General features: G+C 44.1%; 1 protein-coding gene across 7 annotated transcripts in view; it reads right to left on the bottom strand.

Annotated features, from left to right (window-relative positions):
* PHF14 (PHD finger protein 14) overlaps window positions 1-24,631 on the bottom strand; it is a 791,087-nt gene that overhangs the window by 650,466 nt on the left and 115,990 nt on the right. For all 7 annotated transcript variants that reach the window (XM_069211832.1, XM_069211834.1, XM_069211833.1 and 4 more), the window contains exons 6-7: window positions 9,069-9,180; window positions 6,105-6,242 (exon numbers count right to left, since the gene is read on the bottom strand). In XM_069211832.1, coding sequence (XP_069067933.1) covers window positions 6,105-6,242; window positions 9,069-9,180 — 250 coding nt within the window. The remainder of the gene's footprint in view (window positions 1-6,104; window positions 6,243-9,068; window positions 9,181-24,631) is intronic.

The following is a 24,631-nucleotide window of genomic DNA, read 5'->3' on the forward strand; positions in this document are numbered from 1 at the left end:
AAGTAAGCTCAGCCTTCCCCCCTCGCGTGTTTATTACTTGCAGCACACTTATAACATCTGGATCCGGTGTTTTCCATGAGTAAGCGCAGTGTGTCTTACGTATTATGGCAGTTAGATTACTCTGCCCCCGTTCCAAAAGATGCACGCTGGATCGTAATCGTCTTTCATCACAGTGAGTGGTTCCTATCGAGCTAGGTTGCTCATACATCAAGCAGGTAGTGGTCTTCTCACAAGCCGCTTGGGTTTGGATTCAGCAGGGTGCTTTGTTCTCCTAAGAGACGCTAAGCTGAGTCTATGAAGTCTTATTCAGTCTATATTGTGCCGTAACAAAGGCAATTTTGGACATCCTATAGCTTATAATCATAGGATATCTTTATATGCTATTAGAATTCTTGCCGGGTTATATATTTATCAGTGAACGCTGCCATGACATTTCGATGCAACTTTTAGCTGCCTTTGGCTTTTAAATCCAATCGTCTCAGTCAACATTGAACTGCAGGATCTATTTGTTGCTATGTTCTACTGAATGTAATATTTGGGATCACTTAGATGCATAGTAGCAGGCTGTTTGTTTGTTTGAACATTTTTGAGACAGAGATCCCACTTCTATGAACTATGGTTTAGTATTGTTTTTCAGCTGTCAGCACTTACCTGTCATCTTCTAAAAACTAACTATTGCACAGCCTTTACTTCTGGTATGTGTCAACTTACAAATAATTTAAAGATCCCCATGACGTGAAGAGGCAGTTCTGGCCAATTTTCTTATACTTACTTTTCCATTTTTTCATTTTACAGTATTTGTTTCTTCCCCCTTTTGGGTCATTGTGGGAACAATATATCTTTGAGTACTCTGTTCCACAGACATATATTTTGAAATATAGGCCAGGTAAATGCAAAGTGTTTTAAAGCATGATGTGTTTCAATATGTCTGATTAAGAGGCACCGCTATGATGATCAAGGACAATCTAAAGCATGGCCATGTGAAATACCCGATTCTTAAGGGTAGCACAACACATGTTTGGTGAAGGGTCGCTGTAATTGGCAAACTTCATATCAGGACGAATCACTGGGGTTTGTGTGCTGGTGGCCAACATATTTGAGTTGAAAAGCATGTATGCTAACAGCATGTTTCAGGTGAAGGTTCTGAGTATATAGAAATATCAGAAACGGTTTTGAGGTTGGAATCTGGCTCATCAGACTATTTAACTTACTTTCAAGTCAATTCTATGAGATGAGTTTCTGAACTGGCTTTTCTGAAGAAGGCATAGGTTTGACAAAATTTGGACATAAATCAAGATTATAGAACTCAAGCCACAGCACTGAAGATTGCTATATAAACAGTGTAATTAAAGAAAAAGGACAACACAAGAAATTGAAATCACAGCCACAGCATTGAAGACTGCTACATAAACAGTGTAATTAAAGAAAAAGGACAACTAACATAAGCAATATTTAGAAGCTTGTTAGTAATACACTCAAAGTATATATAAAGATAAATTGTGTTACTAGCATAAAGGAATAATGACCTAAAAGATTGTGTATTAACATATTTGAAATCAATTAGAAAGTTATATCTGTAGAGGTTTTTGCTTTTAGAATATATTATTAAACATATAAATGGGTAAGTTGGTATGCGTGGAGAGGTATGCAAGAGTGTGGAAGAGCATGTGTAAGTGAATGGTGTAGAGGGGTGTTAGAAATGGGGTCTTTGGTTGGCAGTCAGGTTACCACCTGTCCAAGCAAGGGCCCTCACTCTAGTCAGGGTAAGTCTCACACATTCCAAATTATACCGTGCCCACCCCTCAGGTAGCTTGGCACTGAGCAATCAGGCTTAACTGAGAAGGCAAAGAAGTGCAATAAATGATGCAATAACACAGTATAACACCACAAAAATACACCACAAAGTGTTTAGAAAAATATAGAATATTTATTGGATTAAATACAGGTCAAAAAGTACACGTGGAGATATCACTTTAGAAAATGATAAAAAGAGTCTTTAGAAAGTAACAAGTGTCTCTTGCAAGCACAAAGTACCTGTTTAATGTCCAAATTATCCGCAAGGGGTCGCAGAAGAGGAGGCAAAGCGTGGAAAATGGGGAGGTGTGTGTCGGTGTCTCCGGGCGCACACAGACAATGCGTCAATATTTTTCATGCAGTCAGGGCCTTGCGTCGATTTCCTGCGCGCGGACGTGGATCCTCTTTGGGTTGCAGGGTATTTCGACGCCCAGGGGACGATGCAGAGAAATCCTGGGAGTGCAGGACAAAGTCACAGGAGCTGCGTCGATCCCGTGGGCGATGCAGAGAAATTTCTGTTGCACAGTTGGAGCTGTTGATTCTTCTTGCAGGAAGTCAGGCCGCGTCGTTCCGGCTCGGCTATGCGTCAATCCACTGGGCCATGCGTCGAAGTTCCGGTCAAAACGCTGGCGCTGTGTCGATCTCCTTTCGGGGAGCCAGGCTGCATCGTTCAGGTTCGGCGTGCGTTCATTTTCTCACCGCAATCAAGGCTGTTCATCATTTCTGGCAGGCTGTGCGTCGAATTTTCACCACATAAGGAGTTCAACGACTTCAAGGAACAAGAGGCAAGCTCTATCCAAGCCCTTGGGGAGCACTCCTCAGAAGAGCCAGAGGGCATCAAGGTAGCAGGGCAACAGCAGGGCAGCAGTCCTTTTGCAGAAAAGCAGTCAGGTGAGTCCTTTGGGCAGACAGGCAGTTACTCTTGGCAGATGTCAGGTTCTGGTTCAGAATTTCTTCACCAGTGGTATCTTGTCCAGATGTGTCTGAGTTGGTAGGGTCAGAGGCCCTGTTTAAATACCCAAATGTGCCTTTGAAGTGGGAACGTCTTCAAAGAGTGGCTTAGAAGTGCACAAGGTCCCCTTTCAGTGCCATCCTGTCTGCCAGGGTCCCAGTAGGGGGTTTGACATGCAAGTGTCAGGCCCTCCACCCTCCCAGCCCAGAAAGACCCATTCAGTATGCAGATGTGTGCAGGTGTGACTGAGCATTCTCTGTTTGGGGTTGTCTGAGTGAAATGCACAAAGGAGCTGTCAAGTAACCCAGCCAGACATGGATTGTAAGGCATAGAAGGATTTAAGTGCGGTGCAGAGAAATGCTCACTTTCTAACAGTGGCATTTTAAAAATAGTAATATTAAATCCAACTTTACCAGTCAGCAGGATTTTGTATTACCATTCTGGCCATACTACATATGACCTTGTTACTCCTTTCAAATCAGAATCTACCACTCAAACAGTATATGAGGGGAGCCTTAATTGTAGCCTATGAAAGGAGTAGGCCTCACAGCAGTGTAAAGCAAATGTAGGAGTTTTACACTATCAGGACATATACACTACACAGGTACATGTCCTGCCTTTTGTCTACACATCACCCTGCCCTATGGGCTACCTAGGGCCTACTTAAGGGGTGACGTATGTGTAGAAAAAGGGGAGCTTTAGGCTTGGCAAGTACATTAAATGCCAAGTCGACTTGGCAGTAAAACTGCACACACAGGCCTTGCAATGGCAGGGGTGAGACATGGTTAAGGGACTAGTTATGTGGGTGGCACAATCAGTGCTGCATTCCCACTAGTAGCATTTAATATACAGGCCCTGGGCACATATAGTGCACTTTACTAGGAACTTATAAGTAAATTAAATAAGTCAATTGGATATGATCCAATGTCACCATGTTTTAAGGGTGAAAGCATATGCACTTTAGCACTGGTTAGCAGTGGTAAAGTGTGTAGAGTCCTAAAATTTGCACCCAAAACATTTCAAAAAGTGGAGGGGAGCAGGCAAAAAGTTAGGGATGACCACCCTAAGGCTGTCAGGTCGAACATGGGGTCTGTATGGTTTTCAATCTGTCGATTAATGATGAACCAGATAATGCCTATACAAAAGATACACAATGATGGGATGCAATTTTTGTTGTTAATAAAGATTATGTCTGAGCCACTGATATCATAGTATTTGTTATATAAAGTAAATAAGGTTGCAGGGGTCTTTTCCTACATTGTTTATAATTCCCCTCCCCAAGGAACCGTTATCCATAGCAGGTGGTCCCTTAGTTCTCCTGGATGAAGTTGAAACTTTTGGAGAAGCCTAGAAACTTTAGAAATTGTCCATAGTCTCAGGTAGGAAGCCAATGAGAAGTGGGCATTACCCTGCCTGCCTAAATCCCTTTTCAAGGCAGCATCAGCTTTGTTCCCAAAGTGAGGGGTCTTGTCGACCTGAGGCAGGCATGCTTACGCAGGGCCACCGAAGAACCTATGGCCTTGGTCACTGAGTTTACTGTGTCCAAGTTTGTCTAATGATGTGCCAAGAGGTATCCTGGTTGTCTCTCACTACTTCTGCAAAGTTGTCTCTGAGGGAATCTGGCAGATTTTGCACTACCATAGCAACCATGTTCCGAAACACAATGGTGTATCTGCTCAACAGGCAGGTGACATTCAATGATCAGAGGGCTATCCTCCCTGCTGAATTTTTTTTTTTGGCCTACAGTCTGTAACTTTTTCAATTCCTTGTCTTGTGGGGCTGCTGGAAAAGCTGCAGGATTGTTTGGTGCACACAGACAATTACATCAAAATACTTTCAGTGATGGATGAACCAAGAGAAAAGACGGGTCTCCAGGTGCAGGTATGTACCTTCGGGCTATGCAGCAGTTTATGGCTGGGGTCAATGTGAGCTTTTCCCAGGCCACCTGTACAAGGTCTAGAGATTCCTCATTAAATGGGGGAAAAGGATCTAATGCAGCAGTAGCTGGCTGCAAGACCTTCACCAAGATGTTAAACCTCAACTCCACTGTCAGCTGAGGTAATTCCAACATCTCTGCTGCCTTCCTTAAAACAACATGGAAGGGTATTACCTATACAGTAGCCAGCCCTGTGGGACACTATCTCATTCTAAGATATGTCTAAGTTACTTTCATTTTGTAAGGCAAGGTAGTCAGCCGCATCCCAAAAATGAGGTAGTAAAAGTGGGTTGCCTCTCTTGCGTTGTCCTGGCACAACCTCCGGCACTGGACTGGATGAGAGCCAAAAAAGGTCCTACATGGTCTGCGAGTAATGTTTGTGAGATCTTCTTGGCAGAGACTCCTGCTCATATCTAGCCTCCTCCACAATACTCTGGGACTCCTCTCCAGGATTTCATAAGGATAGCCTTCCCTTATTTTTCCAGGCAGCTATGCGGGCACTGTCTCCAGTGGTCATGCTGCTGTCCGCACTTCACTGACAGGGCTACCTATGAGAGTCTTGACACCGGGATGTCTCTGATCAGCACCAGAAGTGTTAAAAGGTGGTAGAAGCAGAAAGAGAGCCAGGAGAGGCCCTGAAGCAGAGGTGGAGTTGGCATGGTGAGGGAGCACCTCTACCAGAGAAAAGTCCAGTAATTACTGCTCTGATGAGCACTCCCCTGAGGTGGAGTATGCCACGGTGTTCTACACTCCGGAATCTTGAACGATGTTAAAAGGTTTTGTCATCCAGTCTAATTCTCCTTTTGCTGCTTTTGCTGTTGGGATTCTCCTGGTCCTTGGAGGACTAAAAGGAGGGAAGGAATATAACCCTGTGGTGGATCTCAACTGCAAAAAGCATAGAGCCCAAATCTGGTCAAACACACAAGACAAAAAGATCTTGGCCTCAATGGTTTTCTAGTGCATGAGGCCATACTTGTCACACAACCTGGAATCATCCTTTGACCCCAACCACCAAAGGCCCACATCATGAGGTTCAGAGATTGACATTTTCTGGCTGCAGTCACAACTGCGTTTTAAACTTGATTTTTTGGAGAGACCTCCAAACCTACCACCCAAAAAAAGTTCAGAAAAAATTAAGAATATCCTGACAGGAACATGAAAAATCATAGAAAGCATCTCTAGATTCATGTCGGAGGGTGTGCAAAAAACAGAACTCATGTTATGCACGGGGGCAATACAGGACTTCACTGATATCACAACTGCGACTGTTTTGGCACCGAGATGATGCAAGCGCCACCTACTAGTGCGAGAGCTATGAAAGGTTTGCACATCCAGCATGGTACCAGGGGATGTTCAATAGGTAAGGAGCCTGCAGGTAGAAGTAGCCATCATAAATGTATTTACAAGATTCCCAAACTTAACCTCCTCAGCAGCTGCTTCAGACAGAAGTCCTTCCCTCTGAGCACATGTCACATGAAAATAGGCTCTGCACATTCCGGCATCACAGCTAATGCAGACACCTGTTCTTGCAAAACGTGGATCTTCGCAGAAAGTACACTCCTGAAAAACAATTGAAATATATACAGGAGACAAGCATGTTTAGATTTCAAATAAACATACAAGGAAGCTTACCCAAATAGAAAGGAAGCTTACACAAATAGATGCATACTGTTACTCATCATGTTCTCCAGACGCCCCAAATACACCTAAAACATTTAATAAAATACAAACCTGTTTAATCAGCTCTCAGAAGCTCTTGTAGATGCAGAGCTTGAGTACAACAGGATCTTAGAAGACTTAAGAAAAACCCACAAATCATGCAATCGTTTATTTATCCTCTATATTTATTACCAGGAACTCATGCAAGCAATCAAGGGATAACCAAGTAGGTTTTTCAAGATATAACATTCCACCTGTATTTCAGGTCCCTGCATCACAAAAACATTCATCAGAACAATAACAATGGACAGGACAAAATATGATAAAGTCTTACTCTTTGCATCTTGCATCTCTCTCTATAAGTTTAGAAACTGGTATTGTGTGATGATACTGATTGGCATAAATCCAACCTACCATCTCACAAACCTTGAGCCCGATTTAAATCTTGGCAGAGGAAATACCCCGTCACAAACGTGACGGATATACCGTCTGCCGTATTATGATCTTTATAGGAAATAATGGAACCGTAATTAGGTGGGCGGGATATCCGTCACGTTTGTGACGGAATATTCCCCTCCGCCAAGTTTTAAATCTGAATTATACTAGTCGAGTCTTGTCCAGATAAAGCACTTCCAGCTTCAAATAATTTCAGATGGGGCTACATTCCTGCACAAAGCCAGGGAACATGCACCCAGGAATCCCAGGGGAGAGGACAGATACAGAGGTTGTTAGTGGCAGTTACTGTGGATCGCAAAATTGGAGATACTGATGATGAGAGCACCAACTATGATTGAGGCCTTGCAGGGTTTTCAAGACAGTGAGATTGTGAATAAGACTAAGCATATTCACACTTTCTCTCTTTTTTTTGTTAATCCTTGTGTCATGTTGTGCTTACACAGACTCTTCATTAGGTAAGGATGAGACTTTGCATCATGTAGTTGATCCCTGTCCTGGATGGTATCCTAGTGCTTACATTGGGTGTCCCTATTTTCAAAGCTCTCTAAAGCTGTTGGTGAACATTCTGAAACCTAGGGTCTTTTAAAGAACTAATGTGCCAGACGCTTCAAATGATAACAATATAATAGGGAACAGCTAAGTTACTAAGCACCTAGGATCTTGCATGTTACAGGATTCTTAAATTGCTTTCGGCATTTTCGCATTCAAGGACTGAACTAATTAAAGGACAATAAGTTCTTTCATATTTCTTTTGCTTTTGGGACCTGAAAGTAGGATACAAATTGAGAACTGCACATTGTAAACAGTGTTACAATCTTCCACTCTGCCATCGCTAGTGTCTTGAGGTCAAGTGTGGCTGGAAGCTATCTTTTCTATTTAGAGTTCCTCCTTTTTTCCACTAATTAATGTTTTTCTTTCTTTCTCTGGAACCTACTATTCAGCTACCTAATTGCTTGCACAATTTTGCCTTTCACTCTGGAAAATTCAAGTGAAGGCATAAATTACAACTCAGGCACTCATGCAACCATGAGCCCTCCCCTCAGCTCTCCCTTCTGTCTTTCAAAGTTAAGTATAGCCATCAGTTTATTGATGTACAATCAATCAATCGTTTTTTATAAAGCACAACTACTCCCTTGTGAGGGTCTCAAGGCGCTGGTGGTGGATCTGGGCCTCATTTGAAGAGTCACATTTTGAGGTGGTGATGAGAGATGGGCTTTGTCTGAGGTGCGTGGGCAAGCTGTTTCAGCTCTTAGCTGCGAGGTATGCAAAGGATCTTCCTCCAGCGGTGGTTTTCCAGATGCCTCTGACGGTAGTTAGCGTCTGCTAGGCAGAGCAGAGGGGTCTGGCGGGTTTATGGGAAGAGACACAATGGTTCAGGTAGGCCGGTCCGAGGTTGTTAAGGACCTTGTAGGTGTCTGTGAGTAGTTTGAAGTTGATTCGCTTCTCTATTGGGAGCCAATGGAGGGACCTCAGGTTTTGGGAGATGTGTTCTTGGCGGGAGAGGTTCAAGATGAGTCTCATACCATTTCAATAGTTTGTTATCTCCTATGACCAGAATTCCTGAATGCACGGGGTATGATCTATTTGTTTCCTAGCAACAGGTCAGAGTAGTGAGATATAACGCAATTACACAATTTTCATATAATTGCATGGAAAAAAAGCACAGAGAATAAGACTTTTTCATTGTGTGTCTGCTTTTATGGTCCTGATGAAGGGTTCTGTAAAAATGCAGGTTTAATTCTAGACTGGGGCATCTAATTTACTCCTTAGTTCTTGCCCAACCCTTCAGAGATGTATTCATTTCAGCCTGTATCTTTATGTCAAACACAATTAATTGTATTGCTAATAAGTGAATAAATACATCAATTGACCAACTTGCTTGGGTGCACTCTCTTACCTATAATGTTGTATAAACAGTATTTAAGAAGATATTTAGTTATTTTCACAAAGATAAGCATCCTAACAATAGTTTACTCTTACTCTATTTAGAATATTTGAAAAAGTATGGCTACTGTTGAAATTTCTATGAATGAGTTTATTAGTAGAGAGGTTAGCCAGGCAGCCTTTTAACCCAATGAATCAAATCTTCTCACCCTAAGAAGGATACTATGGAGAACACAGGGTTGAGGAATTACACACGTCACACACAAAAAACATACAAACATATCTAAGTGGCATGAAAAGGGACTTCTAATTTGACATTGTTACACAAGATATTGCAAGAATTGCACACTAAGAAATAAATGAGGGATGACAATGTCTGCTTCTTACCTTGGCACCATACTTTGAATAATTCATTTCTGTAAGAGTCACAGGACGCAGTTTATCAATATCCCCAAATGCAACTCCAGGAACATAGAGGGCACAAACAATATGAACCCATCTATAAGAGCAAACAGAATAATAGAATTAAATATATATTCAATTCATGCATAAAAACGTTTTTCAAATAAACTGTAATTAATATTGCACATTGTGGAACCTGCTATTTTCATACATCAACAACCTTAGGAAGGATACCTAAGATGGTGAACACTAGTTTATGGCCGATACTCCGCAGGCTAGTTCATGGTATCTGCCTTTGTTCATGTGGAGCAGGGTGAGAAGAATGGAAGTAGGGAAGTGTGCACTTAACAATACAATATATGCACAAAACTCCTCGGGACAGGGCATTAGAAAATAATGTTTTTTGCTTTAACAGGGGACCCTTTAAAACTGTGAAGAACACTATGCATGAAGAATTGAAGGGGCATGGTGGGAGTGAAACTCGTTACTTGGGCCTAATTAGAAAAATGATGACCAGAAAGCAGGAACTCTGCACAAGTCAGAAACGGGAGTAGTTCTCAAGAGTGAGGCCAGGGGAGGGCAGATAGGGGTCATGTAGCTTTAAGGCTGAAGATCTGGATACATTTAAAAATTAATCTATCCCTGCCTTGAATAGGGGATGACCTCAAAGCAACTATGAAAAGGCAAACAGTGTTGTGCTTTACAGAAGCATGCTTAACGTCAAGTGCTTCCTGCTACAGAGTCAGGATGGGGGAAGAAGACTCTTGTTAAGCTGGAAAAGGAGAGACCACCATAGTTGGGAACTTGTGGCTGCTTTTAAGGATAACCAAATCATCTTACCTGCGAAAAAAGGCCCTTGTAGAGTCCTAGCCTCTAGCTCACTAAAATATATAAGGGACATTAAGGCTAATAAAGAAGTGACTTCCAGAGAGAAACTACAAAGGGCAAGAATACAGTGGTTCTTAGGGAGGTCCCATGAGTCTGTTGAGGACAATGTTCAGGTTCCAGGTGCATGTGGCGCTCTATGTGGGATAACATGTTTAAGACCTGCGATGAACGCTTTAATAACAGGGATGTTGAAGAGTGAGGAGTGTTCCGTGTTCATGTATGAAGCAATAGTGGATATGTGTAGCAGAACCAAGGGGTACTCTAGCCCCAAATGTAAGAGGTAGTAGATGGTGTCTTGTACTGTGGTCTTAAAGGGCTTACACGGTTTGGGGTACGTTAGTGAATCAATGTTTTCCACATAGCCACATAGCAAGTGTGTGTGGTAGGCTTAGGGTTTCCTTTAATATGCTTATGTACTCTTGAGGCAAGGTAAGATAACCAAAATGTAGGACTTTAGCAGCCAAAGTGCTAGATTGACCTGCTGGGGTCCAAGTGTCTGACCATGCCTGGATTTTGTGTGACAACGTCCGGTCTTTTTGGGAGCTTCTGGAACGGAGCAATGGACACCTCTAGAAGGTTTGAGAACCATGGTTCTCTGGTCATATACAGTAGGAGTGGGAGAGGAGGAAAAACACATGTAGAGATCCCTGACCAGTTTATCCAGGGAGCATTGCACATGCAGTGGTGGTGTGGAAAACTTGAAGTGAAGTTTGGGCATTCTGCACTTGTAACAAAGAGGTCGATATCTGTGGGCCCCTACAGATGAAAGTAATGGGGTAGTACTTGTGTGTGGATTTCCTGACTTGTGGACTTTTTTTTCTGCGTCCTGATGAGCAGGCCTATAAAGTCATTGTCCATCCCCGTGAGTTACTTTGCTTGACGCACTTGGTGTCGGATAGCTCAATGTAAAATTTGCTGCAATAGTGCTAACAACTGAGGAGAATGTACCACGCCATGCTTTTGTAGGCAAAACACGGCAGTCATGTTGTCGGTCCGCAAATACCTTGTCCTGAATGTCTTGGAGAAAAGCATTCAGGGCTAGGTGTATGGCTCAAAGTTCCAGTTGGCTGATGTAGCTACAGAACCTTGACTGCTATGTTGCTGAGATGCACCCTCAAAGAGTGATGGCCTTGGTGTGATGGTCACCTGCAAACCTGGGTCTGTAGAGGGCCTGCTTCGCCTCAGATGACTGCTGTACCACCACTGCAGAGAGAGATGGGTGCTGGCCCTTAATAACACTCAATCTTCCCACCCTCCACGTGTGACCACTGTGCTGAGGCATACTCGTGAATGTACGCATATGGAGTTTCGGTGAGGGACTAGCTCATGCATAGCCACAGTCCCACAAGATACATTACAGTAAGAACTGTGATGGGATGGTGTGGCTAAAAAGGAGGAAATAGCTACCAGAATGCTGCTACCCTTTGATCGCGTGGGTAGGCTTTGCCGGAGATATATTTTAGGTTTCACCCCAGGAAGGGCTGAACCTGAAGTGGCTAGAGGTGGGATTTGGCAGCATTGACTGTAAACCCCAATTTGAAGAGCCGGGAGGTGGAGGAATAGGTATGTACTAGGGTGTCTTCTCTGCTTGCACCCTTGATCAGCCAGTCATCTAAGCTGGGGTCAATGGAAGCCCAACCCTCACCCACCCTTTTGGAGGTGGGTGGCTACCAATGCTAGATATCTGGTAAAGATCCTTGAAGCTGTGGTCACCCCGAAGGGCAACACTTTGAACTGGTACTGCTGACAGCATACCATGAAGTATAGGTAGTGCTGATGGACCAGATGGATAAGGATGTGAAAGTAGGCATCCTTCAGGCCCTGTGAGATCATTATTTCGCCTATAGCAGAAGTGTGACATCCTGTAGGGTGACCCTTTGGAAATGTTGTGAAGGGTGCATCTACTCAGAGGCCTGCGAACACAGATTTATGTGAGGGAGCCACCCTTTTTGGGGATGAGGAGGTCCAGGGAGTAGATGCCATGGCCCAGGTATTAAGGGGGCACTGGCTCTATGGACCCTATGAGAAGGAAAGTCTACACCTCTTTGTGGAGTAGGGCATGGTGTCCTGGACAGAGGCTGTGTGCATGCTGGGATATTGGGTGGAGTACAGATAAGCTTGATGCAGTAGCCACACCAGACAATGGATGAAACCCACCTGTCTGTGGTGTTCTAAAGAAATCTCTGGACCTTTCCCTGACAGTGTAGTGTGATTGAGGGGATGCGTGGAAAGTCAATGTTTCCAGGTATAGGCTCTCTTGCAAGCAGCACCTCTTCCTCAACTTTCAGAGTTGTAGTCCATGGAGATGCCCCGTGCCTAAGCGTCACTTCCCTGTTGGAGGCAGTCTGCTGCAGGATGACTACACTGGGTCAGGGAAAGTTGTCTTGGCTCCAACTTCTTATCTGCTGCCTCCAAAAGGAATTCCTGGTTGAAGGAACTTGAAGTGCACTCATGAACTTACAATATCAGTGACCTTTATCTTTTCCAACATCTCATCAAACTATGGACCGGACAGGTGTTCACAATCTAAGGGCAGCTTTATCAGATGTTATTGCAGCTTAAAGTGGTTGTCGAGAATCACAGAGATGTTCACCCAGGGGCAGCTGTATCAGCAGAATCTAATGAGCACTGAAGGGTGGTGTAGTAGTATGGCCTGGATAGTGGGTAGCTTGTGGTACTTACACCCTGTGCCAGGTCCAGTTATTCCTTATTAGTAGAATAGAGGTGTTTCTAGCAGCTTAGGCTGATAGAAGGTAGCTAAGGCAAAGCAGTTTAGGCTGAACTAGGAGACATACAAAGCTCCTACTATACCACTTATATCATATAGCACAATATCATAAGAAAACCCAATACTCAGAGTTACTAAAAATAAAGGTACTTTATTTTTATGACAATATGCCACAAGTATCTCAGTGAGTACCCTCAGTTAGAAGGTAAGTAATATACACAAGTTATATGTAATCAAACCCAAAACAGGTAAGTAATAGTAAGAAAAGTAATGCAACAGTGTAGAATTACAATAGGTGAACATAGGTCTAGGGGCAACACAAACCATATACTCCAAAAGTGGAATGCGAATCACGAATGGACCCTAGACCTATGGGAGCTTGTAGAGGGTCACTGGGACTGTAAGAAAACAGTCAGGGTGTCCAAGATACCCGACCCCAAGACCCTGAAAAGTAGGAATCAAGTTCCCCTACTGCCCCAAAAGGACACAATAGTCGTGATAGGGGGATTCTGCAAGAACCACAAACACCAGCAAAGCACTGAAGACGGATACCTGGACCTGAAGACCTGCAAGGCAAGGGGACCAAGTCCAAGAGTCGCAATAGTGCCCAGGGGGGCAGGAGCCCAGGAAACCCCGGATGAAGGTGCAAAAGGGCTGCCTCTGGGTGGAAGAAGCCGAAGTTTGTGCAACAACGAAAAGGGCTAGGAACTTCTCCTTTGGATGGAAGATGTCCCACGGTGTGCTGGATGTTGCAGACGTGTTTCCACGCAGAAATACCGCAAACAAGCCTTGCTATCTGCAAGGGTCGCAGTAGAGATTTTTGGGTGCTGCTGAGGACCAGGAAGGACCAGGATGTTGCCCCTTGGAGGAGGAGACAGAGGGGGCGCTCAGCAACTCAGAGAGCCCCAACAGAAGCAGGCACTACCCGCAGAAGTATCGGAGCAGGCACTTGGAAGATCTGTGGACAGCGGTCGACTCAGAGTCACAAAGGAGGGTCCCACGACGTCAGAGTCGAACTCAGAGGGTTGAGCACTGCAGGATGGAGTGCTGGGGACCCAGGCTAGGCTGTGCACAAAGGAATCCTTGGAGAAGTGCACAGAAGCCGGAGCAGCTGCAAATCACGCAGTACACAGGTTTGCAGTCTAGCGTGGGGAGGCAAGGACTTAACTCCACCAAACTTGGACTGAAGGATCACTGAACTGTGGGGGTCACTTGGATCTAGCTCCTGTGTTCCAGGGACCACGCTCGACAGGATGAGAGGGGACCCAGAGGACCAGTGATGCAGTCTTTTGGTGCCTGCGTTACCAGGGGGAAGATTCCGTCGACCCACTGGAGATTTCTTCTTGGCTTCCAGTGCAGGGTGAAGGCAGACAGCCCCCAGAGCATGCAACATCAGGAAACAGTCGAGAAAGCTGGCAGGATGAGGCGCTACAATGTTGCTGGTAGTCGTCTTGCTACTTTGTTGCAGTTTTTGCAGGCATCCTAGAGCAGTCAGCGGTCGATCCTTGGCAGAAGTCGAAGAGGGAAGTGCAGAGGAACACTGGTGAGCTCTTGCATTCGTTATCTGAAGAATACCCCAGAGGAGAGACCTTAAATAGCCAGAAAAGGAGGTTTGGCTACCAAGAGAGGTAAGAGCCTATCAGAGGGGGTCTCTGACGTCACCTGCTGGCACTGGCCACTCAGAGCAGTCCAGTGTGCCCCCAAAGCCTCTGAATCCAAGATGGCAGAGGTCTGGGACACACTGGAGGAGCTCTGGGCACCTCCCCTGGGAGGTACTGGTCAGGGGAGTCGTCACTCCCCTTTCCTTTGTCCAGTTTACGTGCCAGAGCAGGGCTGGGGGACCCTGAACCAGTGTAGACTGGCGTATGCAGAGATGGGCACCATCTGTGCCCATCAAAGCATTTCCAGAGGCTGGGGGAGGCTACTCCTCCCCAGCCCTTCACACCTATTTTGAAAGGGAGAGGGTGTAACACCCTCTCTCAGAGGAAATCCTTTGTTCTGCCTTCCTGGGCCAGGGCTGCCCAGACCCCAGGAGGGCTGAATCCTGTCTGAGGGGTTGGCAGCAGCAGCAGCTGCAGTGGAAACCCCAGAAAGGCAGTTTGGCAGTACCCGGGTTCTGTGCTAGAGACTGGTATTGGGGTGACAATTCCATGATCTTAGACATGTTACATGGCCATGTTCGGAGTTACCATTGTGACGCTATACATAGGTAGTGACCTATGTATAGTGTACGCGTGGAATGGTGTCCCCGCACTCACAAAGTTCGGGGAATTTGCCCTGAACGATGTGGGGGCACCTTGGCTAGTGCCAGGGAGCCCATGCACTAAGTAACTTGGCACCCAACCTTCACCAAGTGAAGGTTAGACATATAGGTGACTTATAAGTTACTTATGTGCAGTGAAGAATGGCTGTGAAATAACGTGGATGTTATTTCCCTCAGGCTGCAGTGGCAGGCCTGTGTAAGAATTGTCTGAGCTCCCTATGGGTGGCAAAAGAAATGCTGCAGCCCATAGGGCTCTCCTGGAACCCCAATACCCTGGGTACCTAAGTACCATATACAAGGGAATTATATGGGTGTCCTAGTGTGCCAATGAGAATTGTTAAATTTTGTCACTAGCCTGCAGTGACAAATTTAGAAAGCAGAGAGAGCATAAACACTGAGGTTCTGGTTAGCAGAGCCTCAGTGATACAGTTAGGCACAACACAGGGAACACATATAGGCCACAAACTTATGAGCACTGGGGTCCTGGCTAGCAGGATCCCAGTGAGACAGTAAAAGCACCCTGACATACACTACCAAGCAGGCGAAAAGTGGGGGTAACAAGGCTAGAAAGAGGCTACCTTCCTTCAGGTGGCGATAATTATAGCTTTCCCTTCCTCCAGAATCATTTTTTCCCCTCTTTTGGCATCAGTTAGGGAGATATCAGAGTAAGGCATTCATCTTTACTCACTGGGCCCAGTCGTAGGAAGACAGGAGGCCTATACTCTCTTGCCAGCCAAATCAATGTGCTTACTCTCCTTACCAGGAGGGGGGAATTGCCTGTGGCTTGGGCTGCTGCTCTCTCCTCAGCATTGGAAACTACCAGGGACACCTGGGACATGACCTTTGATATAGAGGGGATTAGATGTACAGGCTTAATTTTGTTATCTCCATACTGGGTGTAACCAAGGGATCCCTAAAAATCTCTGCAGCAGATTTTACCATACTCTTCAGCATGGGGAGAAATTGGAAGTAACACTTGGTTATGGAGTGTCTCCACAAGGAAGACGTGATCTTCCAGGGTAATGTACATGTCCTCCTTGAGATAGACGGATGCACGATCGATGACGCCGTTGTATGCAGCGGTGCCATCCAGTGGTGAAGTCCTCAAAGGGACGTGGTCAAGATCAGGGTCTCCCGTGAGCTCCATATCATTGTTCTCCCAAGGATCGTCGCTAGGGAATGGGTAGACTGGTGCTCTGAAATCCTCTGCAGGGGAGTAAGGGTTAGGTTACCTGTATCCAAATAGGACTCCAGTGACCCCAGAGAGGAAGTTGCACGGGGTGAGGCTGGAGGGGCAGGAAAAGATGAAGGGAGAAGAGCTGGGGAGGGAGGTGGTGGCGAAGGGGGGTCCTCTACTTGGGCTGCTTGGGAGATGCCAGTTGCAGAGGAGTATCCTGTTCTGAAGCATCATCAAAGGCAAGTCTTCACATTTTAGGTATATGTGGGCATGAGGGCAACTGGGGGCTGATGCTCCAAGCTGAATCCTGACTTGGCTCTGACGCTTTGCCTCAGTTCCGACCATAAGTCGAAGGCTGTGGTGCACATGGACGTGGCAGTGGTTTATGAATGAGCTCGATGCCCGATTCCTTAAGGGACAGTGCTCAGCTCTGACGCGCTTCCACTTATGCATCTTGGGAGTCTATGTAGAAGAGTGGGTGTGAAACATGCTTGCGCATCTCACATAGGCTTGGAGTTAGGCCAGTGGTCAAATGAGCTAGAATGGGCTTCTGCAAGCACCTCTTCCTCTCTTCCACTTCCTACTCTTCTTGCTCTGAGGAATCCGATCACATGATCTTGGGCTGGGTCGATGGGCACGCACGTCGGGTGACTCACCCAATTCCTACTTTTCTACACCAGTGCGTCTGCTTTGTCAAAGATGTCTGGTGTGTCCGACAGAGATTAAAACATATCGTTATGGGCCCACTGCCTGTCTCGCCACTGCCGAAAGGTCTTTTTGCTTCTAAAGGCTGAACAGGAAAGACAATGGGTGTAATTATGCTTTGGGGAGATGCACAGCTTACAGACAGGGTAGGTGTTGATCGGGGGGTACACAAAGTGGCACTGAGGCATCTATTGAGGTCATCTGTTCCATCACCCTCTGCGAATATTCGTTATCCAGCACCCATAAGATGCTTGGCACCAAAGGGAGGAGCCCTCCACAACAGCCGAGTGGTCCAATCTTTGACAGCAATGTCTGGAACAGTACAACGAAGAAGAGAAGAAAAGGAAGAGGCAAGCACCGGAGAGGAAATCAATTCTCAGCTATGGGAAGGGAAGCAATTGTCTAACTTAGGTCTGCAGACAACACCACCGGGTATGGTATTGCTTTGGTATTTAATTTTAACACAAGGAATCTGTGGCTAGATGTCTCTATCAGAGGAACAAGTTACTTACCTTCTGTAGTGCCTTATCTGGTAGAGACAGGATCTAGCTGCAGATTCCTTACCGACCCTCCCGTCCTCCCCACTCTGGGGGCAGACTTCTAGGGCTAAGGATACTCCCTTATAAGGTCCTAGTTTGGATACTTGGCGATGGAAGCCCTGATACAGTAACTGAAGTCTGTGCACCAAGGTAGTGCCTACAATAGGTGACATTGGGAGTTAGTAATTACTTGACATAGAGATGTCTCTTTTTTGGCACACTGTTTCCTCAGGCAGTTTCTATAAGTGGCTCCGCATTTTTGGCATGGAAAACAGTCATGGAGAAAATGGACGTCAGCACATCGGAGAAGGAATTATGTCGACTTTGTCGACTTCACATCCGGTAGACGATGGCGCTACGGAGTCGCACAATGCCCTCTTCCAACACGCAGAGGTCCTGCTGGGAAAAAGTTTCCGGATCCAGTCTGGTGCCTTAGGGAGAATTCTAAGGCAAGTAATCTGTGGCTAGATGTCTCTATCAGATAAGGTGTTCAAGGTTTAGTAAAGCACTGATAGCCTACTTGGCAGGGTCAAGGGGACTCCACCCTCTCAACTCAGACAATGTATTTCCAGATCTTTATGGTGGTAGCTGGAAAGCAGGCAATCACAAAGTAATTATGAGGATTAATCCAGTTAGAAACGTGCATTTAATTAGAATGTGCACCGGGTGACCTCAAGCAGGCCATGACTCAAACAGGTATTTGGTAAATAGAACTTACCCTCACCATAGAGGTTTATCAAAATACTGCAGATGCGTGTTTCTAATCAAAAGTCTCAAAAAAGATGTTTATATAGCAGAAGAGAAGTTCTGTAACAAGGCTACATAATCATGTGTTTCAGAAAGAAGATAAGAAAAATATATCCTACATGTTTGCTTTCATAACTGCCGTGCAGGGGATGGGCCCATAGATGTCAGTTCTATCAGAATGACAGTTTTGACGATTCGGAAATCACTATTGAAAAAAAGTTAATTTGCTTGACCTGGTTAACAGGCTGCGGTCGCCAAAAAGATCAACATACCAGAGCAAAATAAAAATGGCGCAGAGAAAAGGGAACCAAGAAAACGTGGGAGACACACAATTGCTCTTCTGAGAATAGGCAAAGAATTCGAAACTATTTTCAGGATGCTTATGTTCATTTGCTGTTAATCTTTATATCAGAAACGGATCAAAGAAGCAATCCTTGCTTGAGAAGATAAGGATGTACTTTGAGAGGGCCCTTTGGAATGTCGGTTGTAGACTGATCATCTTTTCTATTTCTACTATTTAAATAAGAGGTGATCTTGCTGGTTATTGTAAAGCTCGTTTCTATCCTAGATTGTGATTAAAATTATCAATCCGTCTGTAAAAAAAAAAACAATTGCCAACTCTAGTCTTTCGTCTTTCAGAAAAAAATATACAGGAAAATGGCCCTATGATCTTCGCTTGATGTAAAGATGCAAAACTACATTTGAATAGCCCAATGTTTCAAACTCTCTTTAAAGATAGCCCGTCTCGAAAAAAAATCGACACCATCATATTATTATTTACGGTAGAAGGAAAAGATTTAAAGAGTTGACACCTTAGTCTGTTTAACTGAGTGTCAATGTACAATGTTACAATAAAAGAGCTATACCATAACCGATAAAACTAAGCTCAAAATTTCACTATTTTGCCACACATCTTCCTACAATATTAAAAATGATTTCATACTATTAAGTACACTAACAGCTGATGGCTGAAATTAAACTGTTTAGCAGTGCCAGTAATCTACAGATTACGTTAAAAGCATACATGGCACAGACTGATAAAATAGGATTCTAAACGTACTGCAACTCTTTTATACTATCATACATTCCCTTTTCGATGTGTTATATACTGTGGAAACATCTTATGGGAGGGGTAGGTTTAGATAGTGCAGAAATGGTTATTCATCTTCACAATTATCGTCTTTAAATGGAGCAAGGTTGTGCTTTTTAGATTACAGATAGAACATTTTTATACAACCTTCCAAATGCATCCGGCAGAGTTCAATATAAAGATACAGATCTTCAACAAGCAGCTGCTTCTCAATTTAATTTGTACAGTTTTTTCATGCTCCACTGGTGTATTAAATGCTGCTGCACTCGGTAGGAGTTTATCTGTGATAAATCCAACAGCTGGCTGTCTGCTTCACACTGACCTTCTTAAAATGTTTTAGTACATGTCACACAAGTATTGCGGTATTACAGATTTAGACTAGCATTTCAAAGTGATTGGCACACAAGTGCCTCATTTCGTCAGCCACCTCACTGCCATTTTATACGCAAATCTTTATTTGAAATAGGAGAAAAGTCAAGTTCACAGCTGAGGCATTTTCATTTCTTTTCATAGCAGTTCCTAATATTTTCTTGTTCATTTGTTCAAAAGCACATGGCTCAGAACCTTGTAATTAAGACAAATTGGATAATCAGAAAAGAATAATCTTCCTTGCTACTTTACCATCCATTTTGCTTGGAGCAACCATGAAAGATGTTAACTAAGGGAAAAATGTTTGTGAAAAATCTGGACGAAAGCCAGGGTTTTAAATACCGTATTATTTGAATTTCATACACCCATACTATAAGAAATACATAACTTAAAGATGTGCACAACGAAAATGTGGACGCTGAGTGTTAATCCGATTTATATCCTTGAGCTTTGGAACTCTATCACAAAATATTTTACAGTGGCGCTATGTCCTTGGTGGGAAGTTAAGGCAGGTTGCTGGAGGTGGAACTGTGTAACAAGAACGTATGCGCGTATTTGTTGTGTCGCATTTTGTTCTGGTGGCGATGTGCTCTGGTGTTTTGTGTGCTGTTTTCTGATTAGCTGTTATGTTGATTTGTGTACGTTACTCCGTTGTGTTCGGTTGTTTACTTTAAATATATTTAAAAAATCGGCAACATTTCCTGCCAAAAGCAGAAAGTGCGTTCCCAATGATAAGAAATCAATTACCCTGTCGATCCTTGGTGGTAAAATAGCACTGCTTCACTTTTCCAACAATTTCAGACCCTGACTTGAATTAATACTTGCAGTACTCACTTTATGTATATGGCAAAAATATGGATAACCTTATGCATTTCAAGATGAATACAGCAATTACCGGTGGTGGCCCTTGCAGTGAGCTAACCACACATTGCTTAAGTTTAGACTTAAAGGTTTTACATTTTTATAATAACCTGGAATTCCAAAATAAAGGCCAGTCTCTAATTTCCATTTTACTGGAGACTTGAGAGGACTCTAGCCACCTGTAATAATAAATTATGTAGCTTCTCAAATTTAACACGCTATTACATATGAGTTCTGGTGTCATAATGCTTACTGAAATACCCAGAATCTAAGTCGGCGACCATTATTAAAACTGTAAGAAAGGAAAGAACAATAGGGCGCCTTTGCCCATGGGTTCACATTATGCTAATGAGGCTACTGGATTTTGGGCAGCAGCATCGCATAGACTGTGGGGTACTAAGTACAATTCCACACCATGTGACGCCTGTCGGCCTAATCCGTGTTTTCCAGCTACTAGCAGCACCTCATCTTTACCCAAGAGCAGGGATGATTGTGGCAACCCGGCGAATGACAAGGAAGACTCCTCAGGGGAATCGTGGTCGATCAGATAGATCTTAACCCTTTCCCTCAGTTACTTTAGTCTCACACAGGCAAAGACAACAGAGGCAGAATTTAGTTCAATAAGGGTTTTTTGAAGTAACTGAATCTTAGATAAAATAGCATGTATTGCAATAACTAGGATGATAAAACACAATAAAAGTGAGAAAGTGACAAGGAACGTGAAACACAAAAAAACAGTCCCACCATACTGTCACTAGGAGTGGGATATAGTTCTCCTACCTATGCTAGGACAACATAATAAGCCTAATCCGCCCTTCAGGTTTCCCCCTGGGAAAGCAGCATACCTGAGTAAAAAATCCTATAATCTAGAAAGACACAGTCCCCATCTAAATCAGGGGTTCAGCCTTCTAAGCAAGCAGGTGTAGCGAGGCAATCAGCATGAGGTCGTAGTCATATGGCTGGAATCTCCCTCTAACATGTATGGGACAAAAGAGTGTTTTTATAATAAAACAGCTGACATTCTAAGAAATGGTCCCCAAGTATGAGTGTGCATGTATCTGTGAATGTTGGAGACACAGCGTAGCCGGCAACCTATCGGACTGTAGCCTTGAAGAAAGCACAAAGTGAAATGAATATCCTACTAAGAACATATTTCTTTCCTAGGCGAAAGAACAATTAGATAGAGAGAAATAAAACAACACCGCAAATGTGGCTATTGCTAGAAAAATAAAGCAATGCTGAATAAAATGTAACTGGGCTAAAGTGCACAACTGCAGGAATAGTTTGCTAAAATAACGTATCTATAATGTGGCTAAAATAGCTATAAAACACGTTGCCCCCAATGGACTGCCTACTGTGATCTGCAAAGTAAATAGCCAGTTCTGGATCAACACCATGAGCAAGGTTTTTGATCATTTTTTCCTCACTGGGATAGTTCCGCTATCTTGGCAAGTGTCCGTTTTACTGTCCCCAACAGTTTGAAGCTTTGCTTCAAACTAAGAAAGGCACAGGTTAGGAGCCTAGTTCCATCTTGGTCTCGGCCTGATCAATTCATCTCCTTCACCCTGTTATACTACCACAGAGAGTCTCTCACAGACCTTTCAATGATCCCTTCATGGTGCCTGTACATTTCATATGATTGCTTTAGATCTATTCTGAAGAGAACTGTAAAAAATCAGTTGGTGACAGCCGACCATCACACTCTACAGGCAACTTTACCTATTGTTGCTCCTGTCCAAGACATTCAAATTAAAATTTCTAAGAGTTTGGATGGGTTTACTTGATGTTGGGGAAGAGGCTTATGGGTGAAAATATGCACACCAAGGCAGTTTTTGCAGCATTTGCTCCTAACAGAAAGAATCTCTAGCCCATGCCCCATCACCCTGTCCTAGGAAATAAGGAAACAAAGCTGCTGTTGAAACCAATTTTTTGGGAAATTGAATTGTTGATCTTGTCTGTAGGCAATCAAGAACTGCTTCCAGAGAGCAGACTGCAGACTTATGGTGGGATTCTGTGAAGTTCATGGACAAGGTAGTTGAGATAACCATTAAATGGTTAAAGCTAGGTAGAAGTTCATGTGAAGCATAAATGGTATGATCTGTGTAATGACCATAGCACTTTAACTGATGTCGTTTGCCTAATTTAACTGATCTGAGGTGCCTTAAACTCTGATTTTGTAACACAGCAGTAACCACTGAGCCTAGGCAACACTGCCAGTAGACCAAACCACATTTTAATATTTTCTTGCATTTTACTCTATAAATATACCTCTAAACCGTGCTTTTGCAAATTGAGTTGCAGTGTATTATTTCATCTAAATGGTTTCAATTAACTAGCAAAGATTATGTATATATAGTAACATTACAGTTCAAACAGCACAGCCAAAACCTGATTTTAACTTGTTGTTGGAAATGGCTCCCTTTGCAGGGATTCCCCTGTCTGTTTGCTTCTGACCTCCTGTTTTTGATCCTGATTAGAATTTCGTTTTTGCTGGCTTCAGGACTCTGGGCACCTTACCAATGCTGACCAGTGCTAAAGAGCAAGTGTTCTCTGTCTAAATTGTATTAATGATTGGTTTATCCATGATTGCCATTATTTATGTGCAAGTTAAGTCTGTAGTATAATGGGCCATGTGTGCCCAGGGCCTGTAAATCAAATGCTACTAGTGGGCCTACAACACTGATTATGCCACCCACATTAATAGCCCTGCACACATGCCTCAGACCTGCCACACCAGTGTCTGTGTGCAGTTTTAAACTGCAATTTCGACCTGGGAAGTGCACACACTTGCCAGGCCCAAACCTTCCCTTTAACTACATGTAAGCCACTCCTAAGGTAGGCCCAAGGCAGCCCCATGGGCAGGGTACACTGTATTTAAGAGGTAAGACATGCACTCCTGTGTTTTACTTGTCCTGATAGTAACACTGCTAAATTAAATTTTCAGGATTGCAAGGAATATCTTTCCCATAGGGTAACATGAGGATGGGCTTGAAATATATTTTATATACAATTTCCCATTGGGAGCGGATAGAGATCTGAAGTTTGGGGTCTCTGAACTCGCAATTTAAAAATACATCTTTTGGTGAAGTTGTTTTTAAAATAGCAAGTTTGAAAATGCCACTTTTAGAAAGTGGGCAGTTTCTTGCTTAACCATTCTGTTCCTCTGCCTGGCTGTGGAATACACAACAGTTGGGCTGTTGGGAATTCACTCTAGACAGTCACACAAAGGAAGCTGATGTGTGCCCTGCATATTCTGATGGGTCTTACTGCGCTAGAGTGGTGGGAGGAGCTGGCACTTGCTGCTGAAAAGGGTGGTGCCAGTCTGTCCACAAAGCAGTCTCCAGCCTCCTAGCGTATGTCTGAGGCAAGGGCAGAGTCTTCTGCACTACAAACACTTCTCTTTGAAGTTTGCCTACTTCAAAGACAAAAATGGGTGTAAAGACTGGACCTCTGACCCCACAAAGTTAGAAAACTTCTGGACTGAGGACATTCCGCCTGGAAAGATAGTTGGATGCTGTAGGAGGTACTGCCATCTTGCCTGTTACTTTGTTGTGCTAGCCTGCGGCTTGCTGCTTCTGTCCTGAGAGTGAAATAACTGGACTTTGCTTTCTACATCCTGCTTTCCAAGGTACTCCAAGGACTTCTCCAGGTAAGAAGCATCAGTAACATCAAAGACTTCATCTGCCAGCACCAGGGTTCCTCTGCTGAGAGACCTGTCCTACCAAGTGGTGCCAAATCCAGTCTGGACCCTTGAAGGAGGGTTTTGGTGCTACAAGAAGAAATTCCACGCATCAACTCAAGGAGTCATTCCGAACCAATGCACTGCTGCAAGAATTTGAAGCATTACCGCTGCCTGAACCAGAGCATGGTCCCCACTTGATGCACAGGCCACAGTTATCCATGCAGACCCCCAACTTTCCATAGCAGCGCATCAGAAGAACCACTGCGGCATGAGTTTCGAGCACCACATCACTGAAGTCTGTGGCATACTGCCCTGACTCCGACGCAGTACCTGCTTTATCGTTGTGAGATCGACTCATCGCGTCTTGACTTTCGAAGCATCACTGACACATCATCCCCGGGCGCCATTAAGGAACCAACACTTAATGCCGCAAACAACGCATCAACTCCTCTGTGGCAGTAAGGAACCAACGCATCATCTCCCCTGCCTACCAGTAAGG

Source organism: Pleurodeles waltl, chromosome 10 (assembly GCF_031143425.1).
Source record: "Pleurodeles waltl isolate 20211129_DDA chromosome 10, aPleWal1.hap1.20221129, whole genome shotgun sequence".
NCBI lineage: Eukaryota > Metazoa > Chordata > Amphibia > Caudata > Salamandridae > Pleurodeles > Pleurodeles waltl.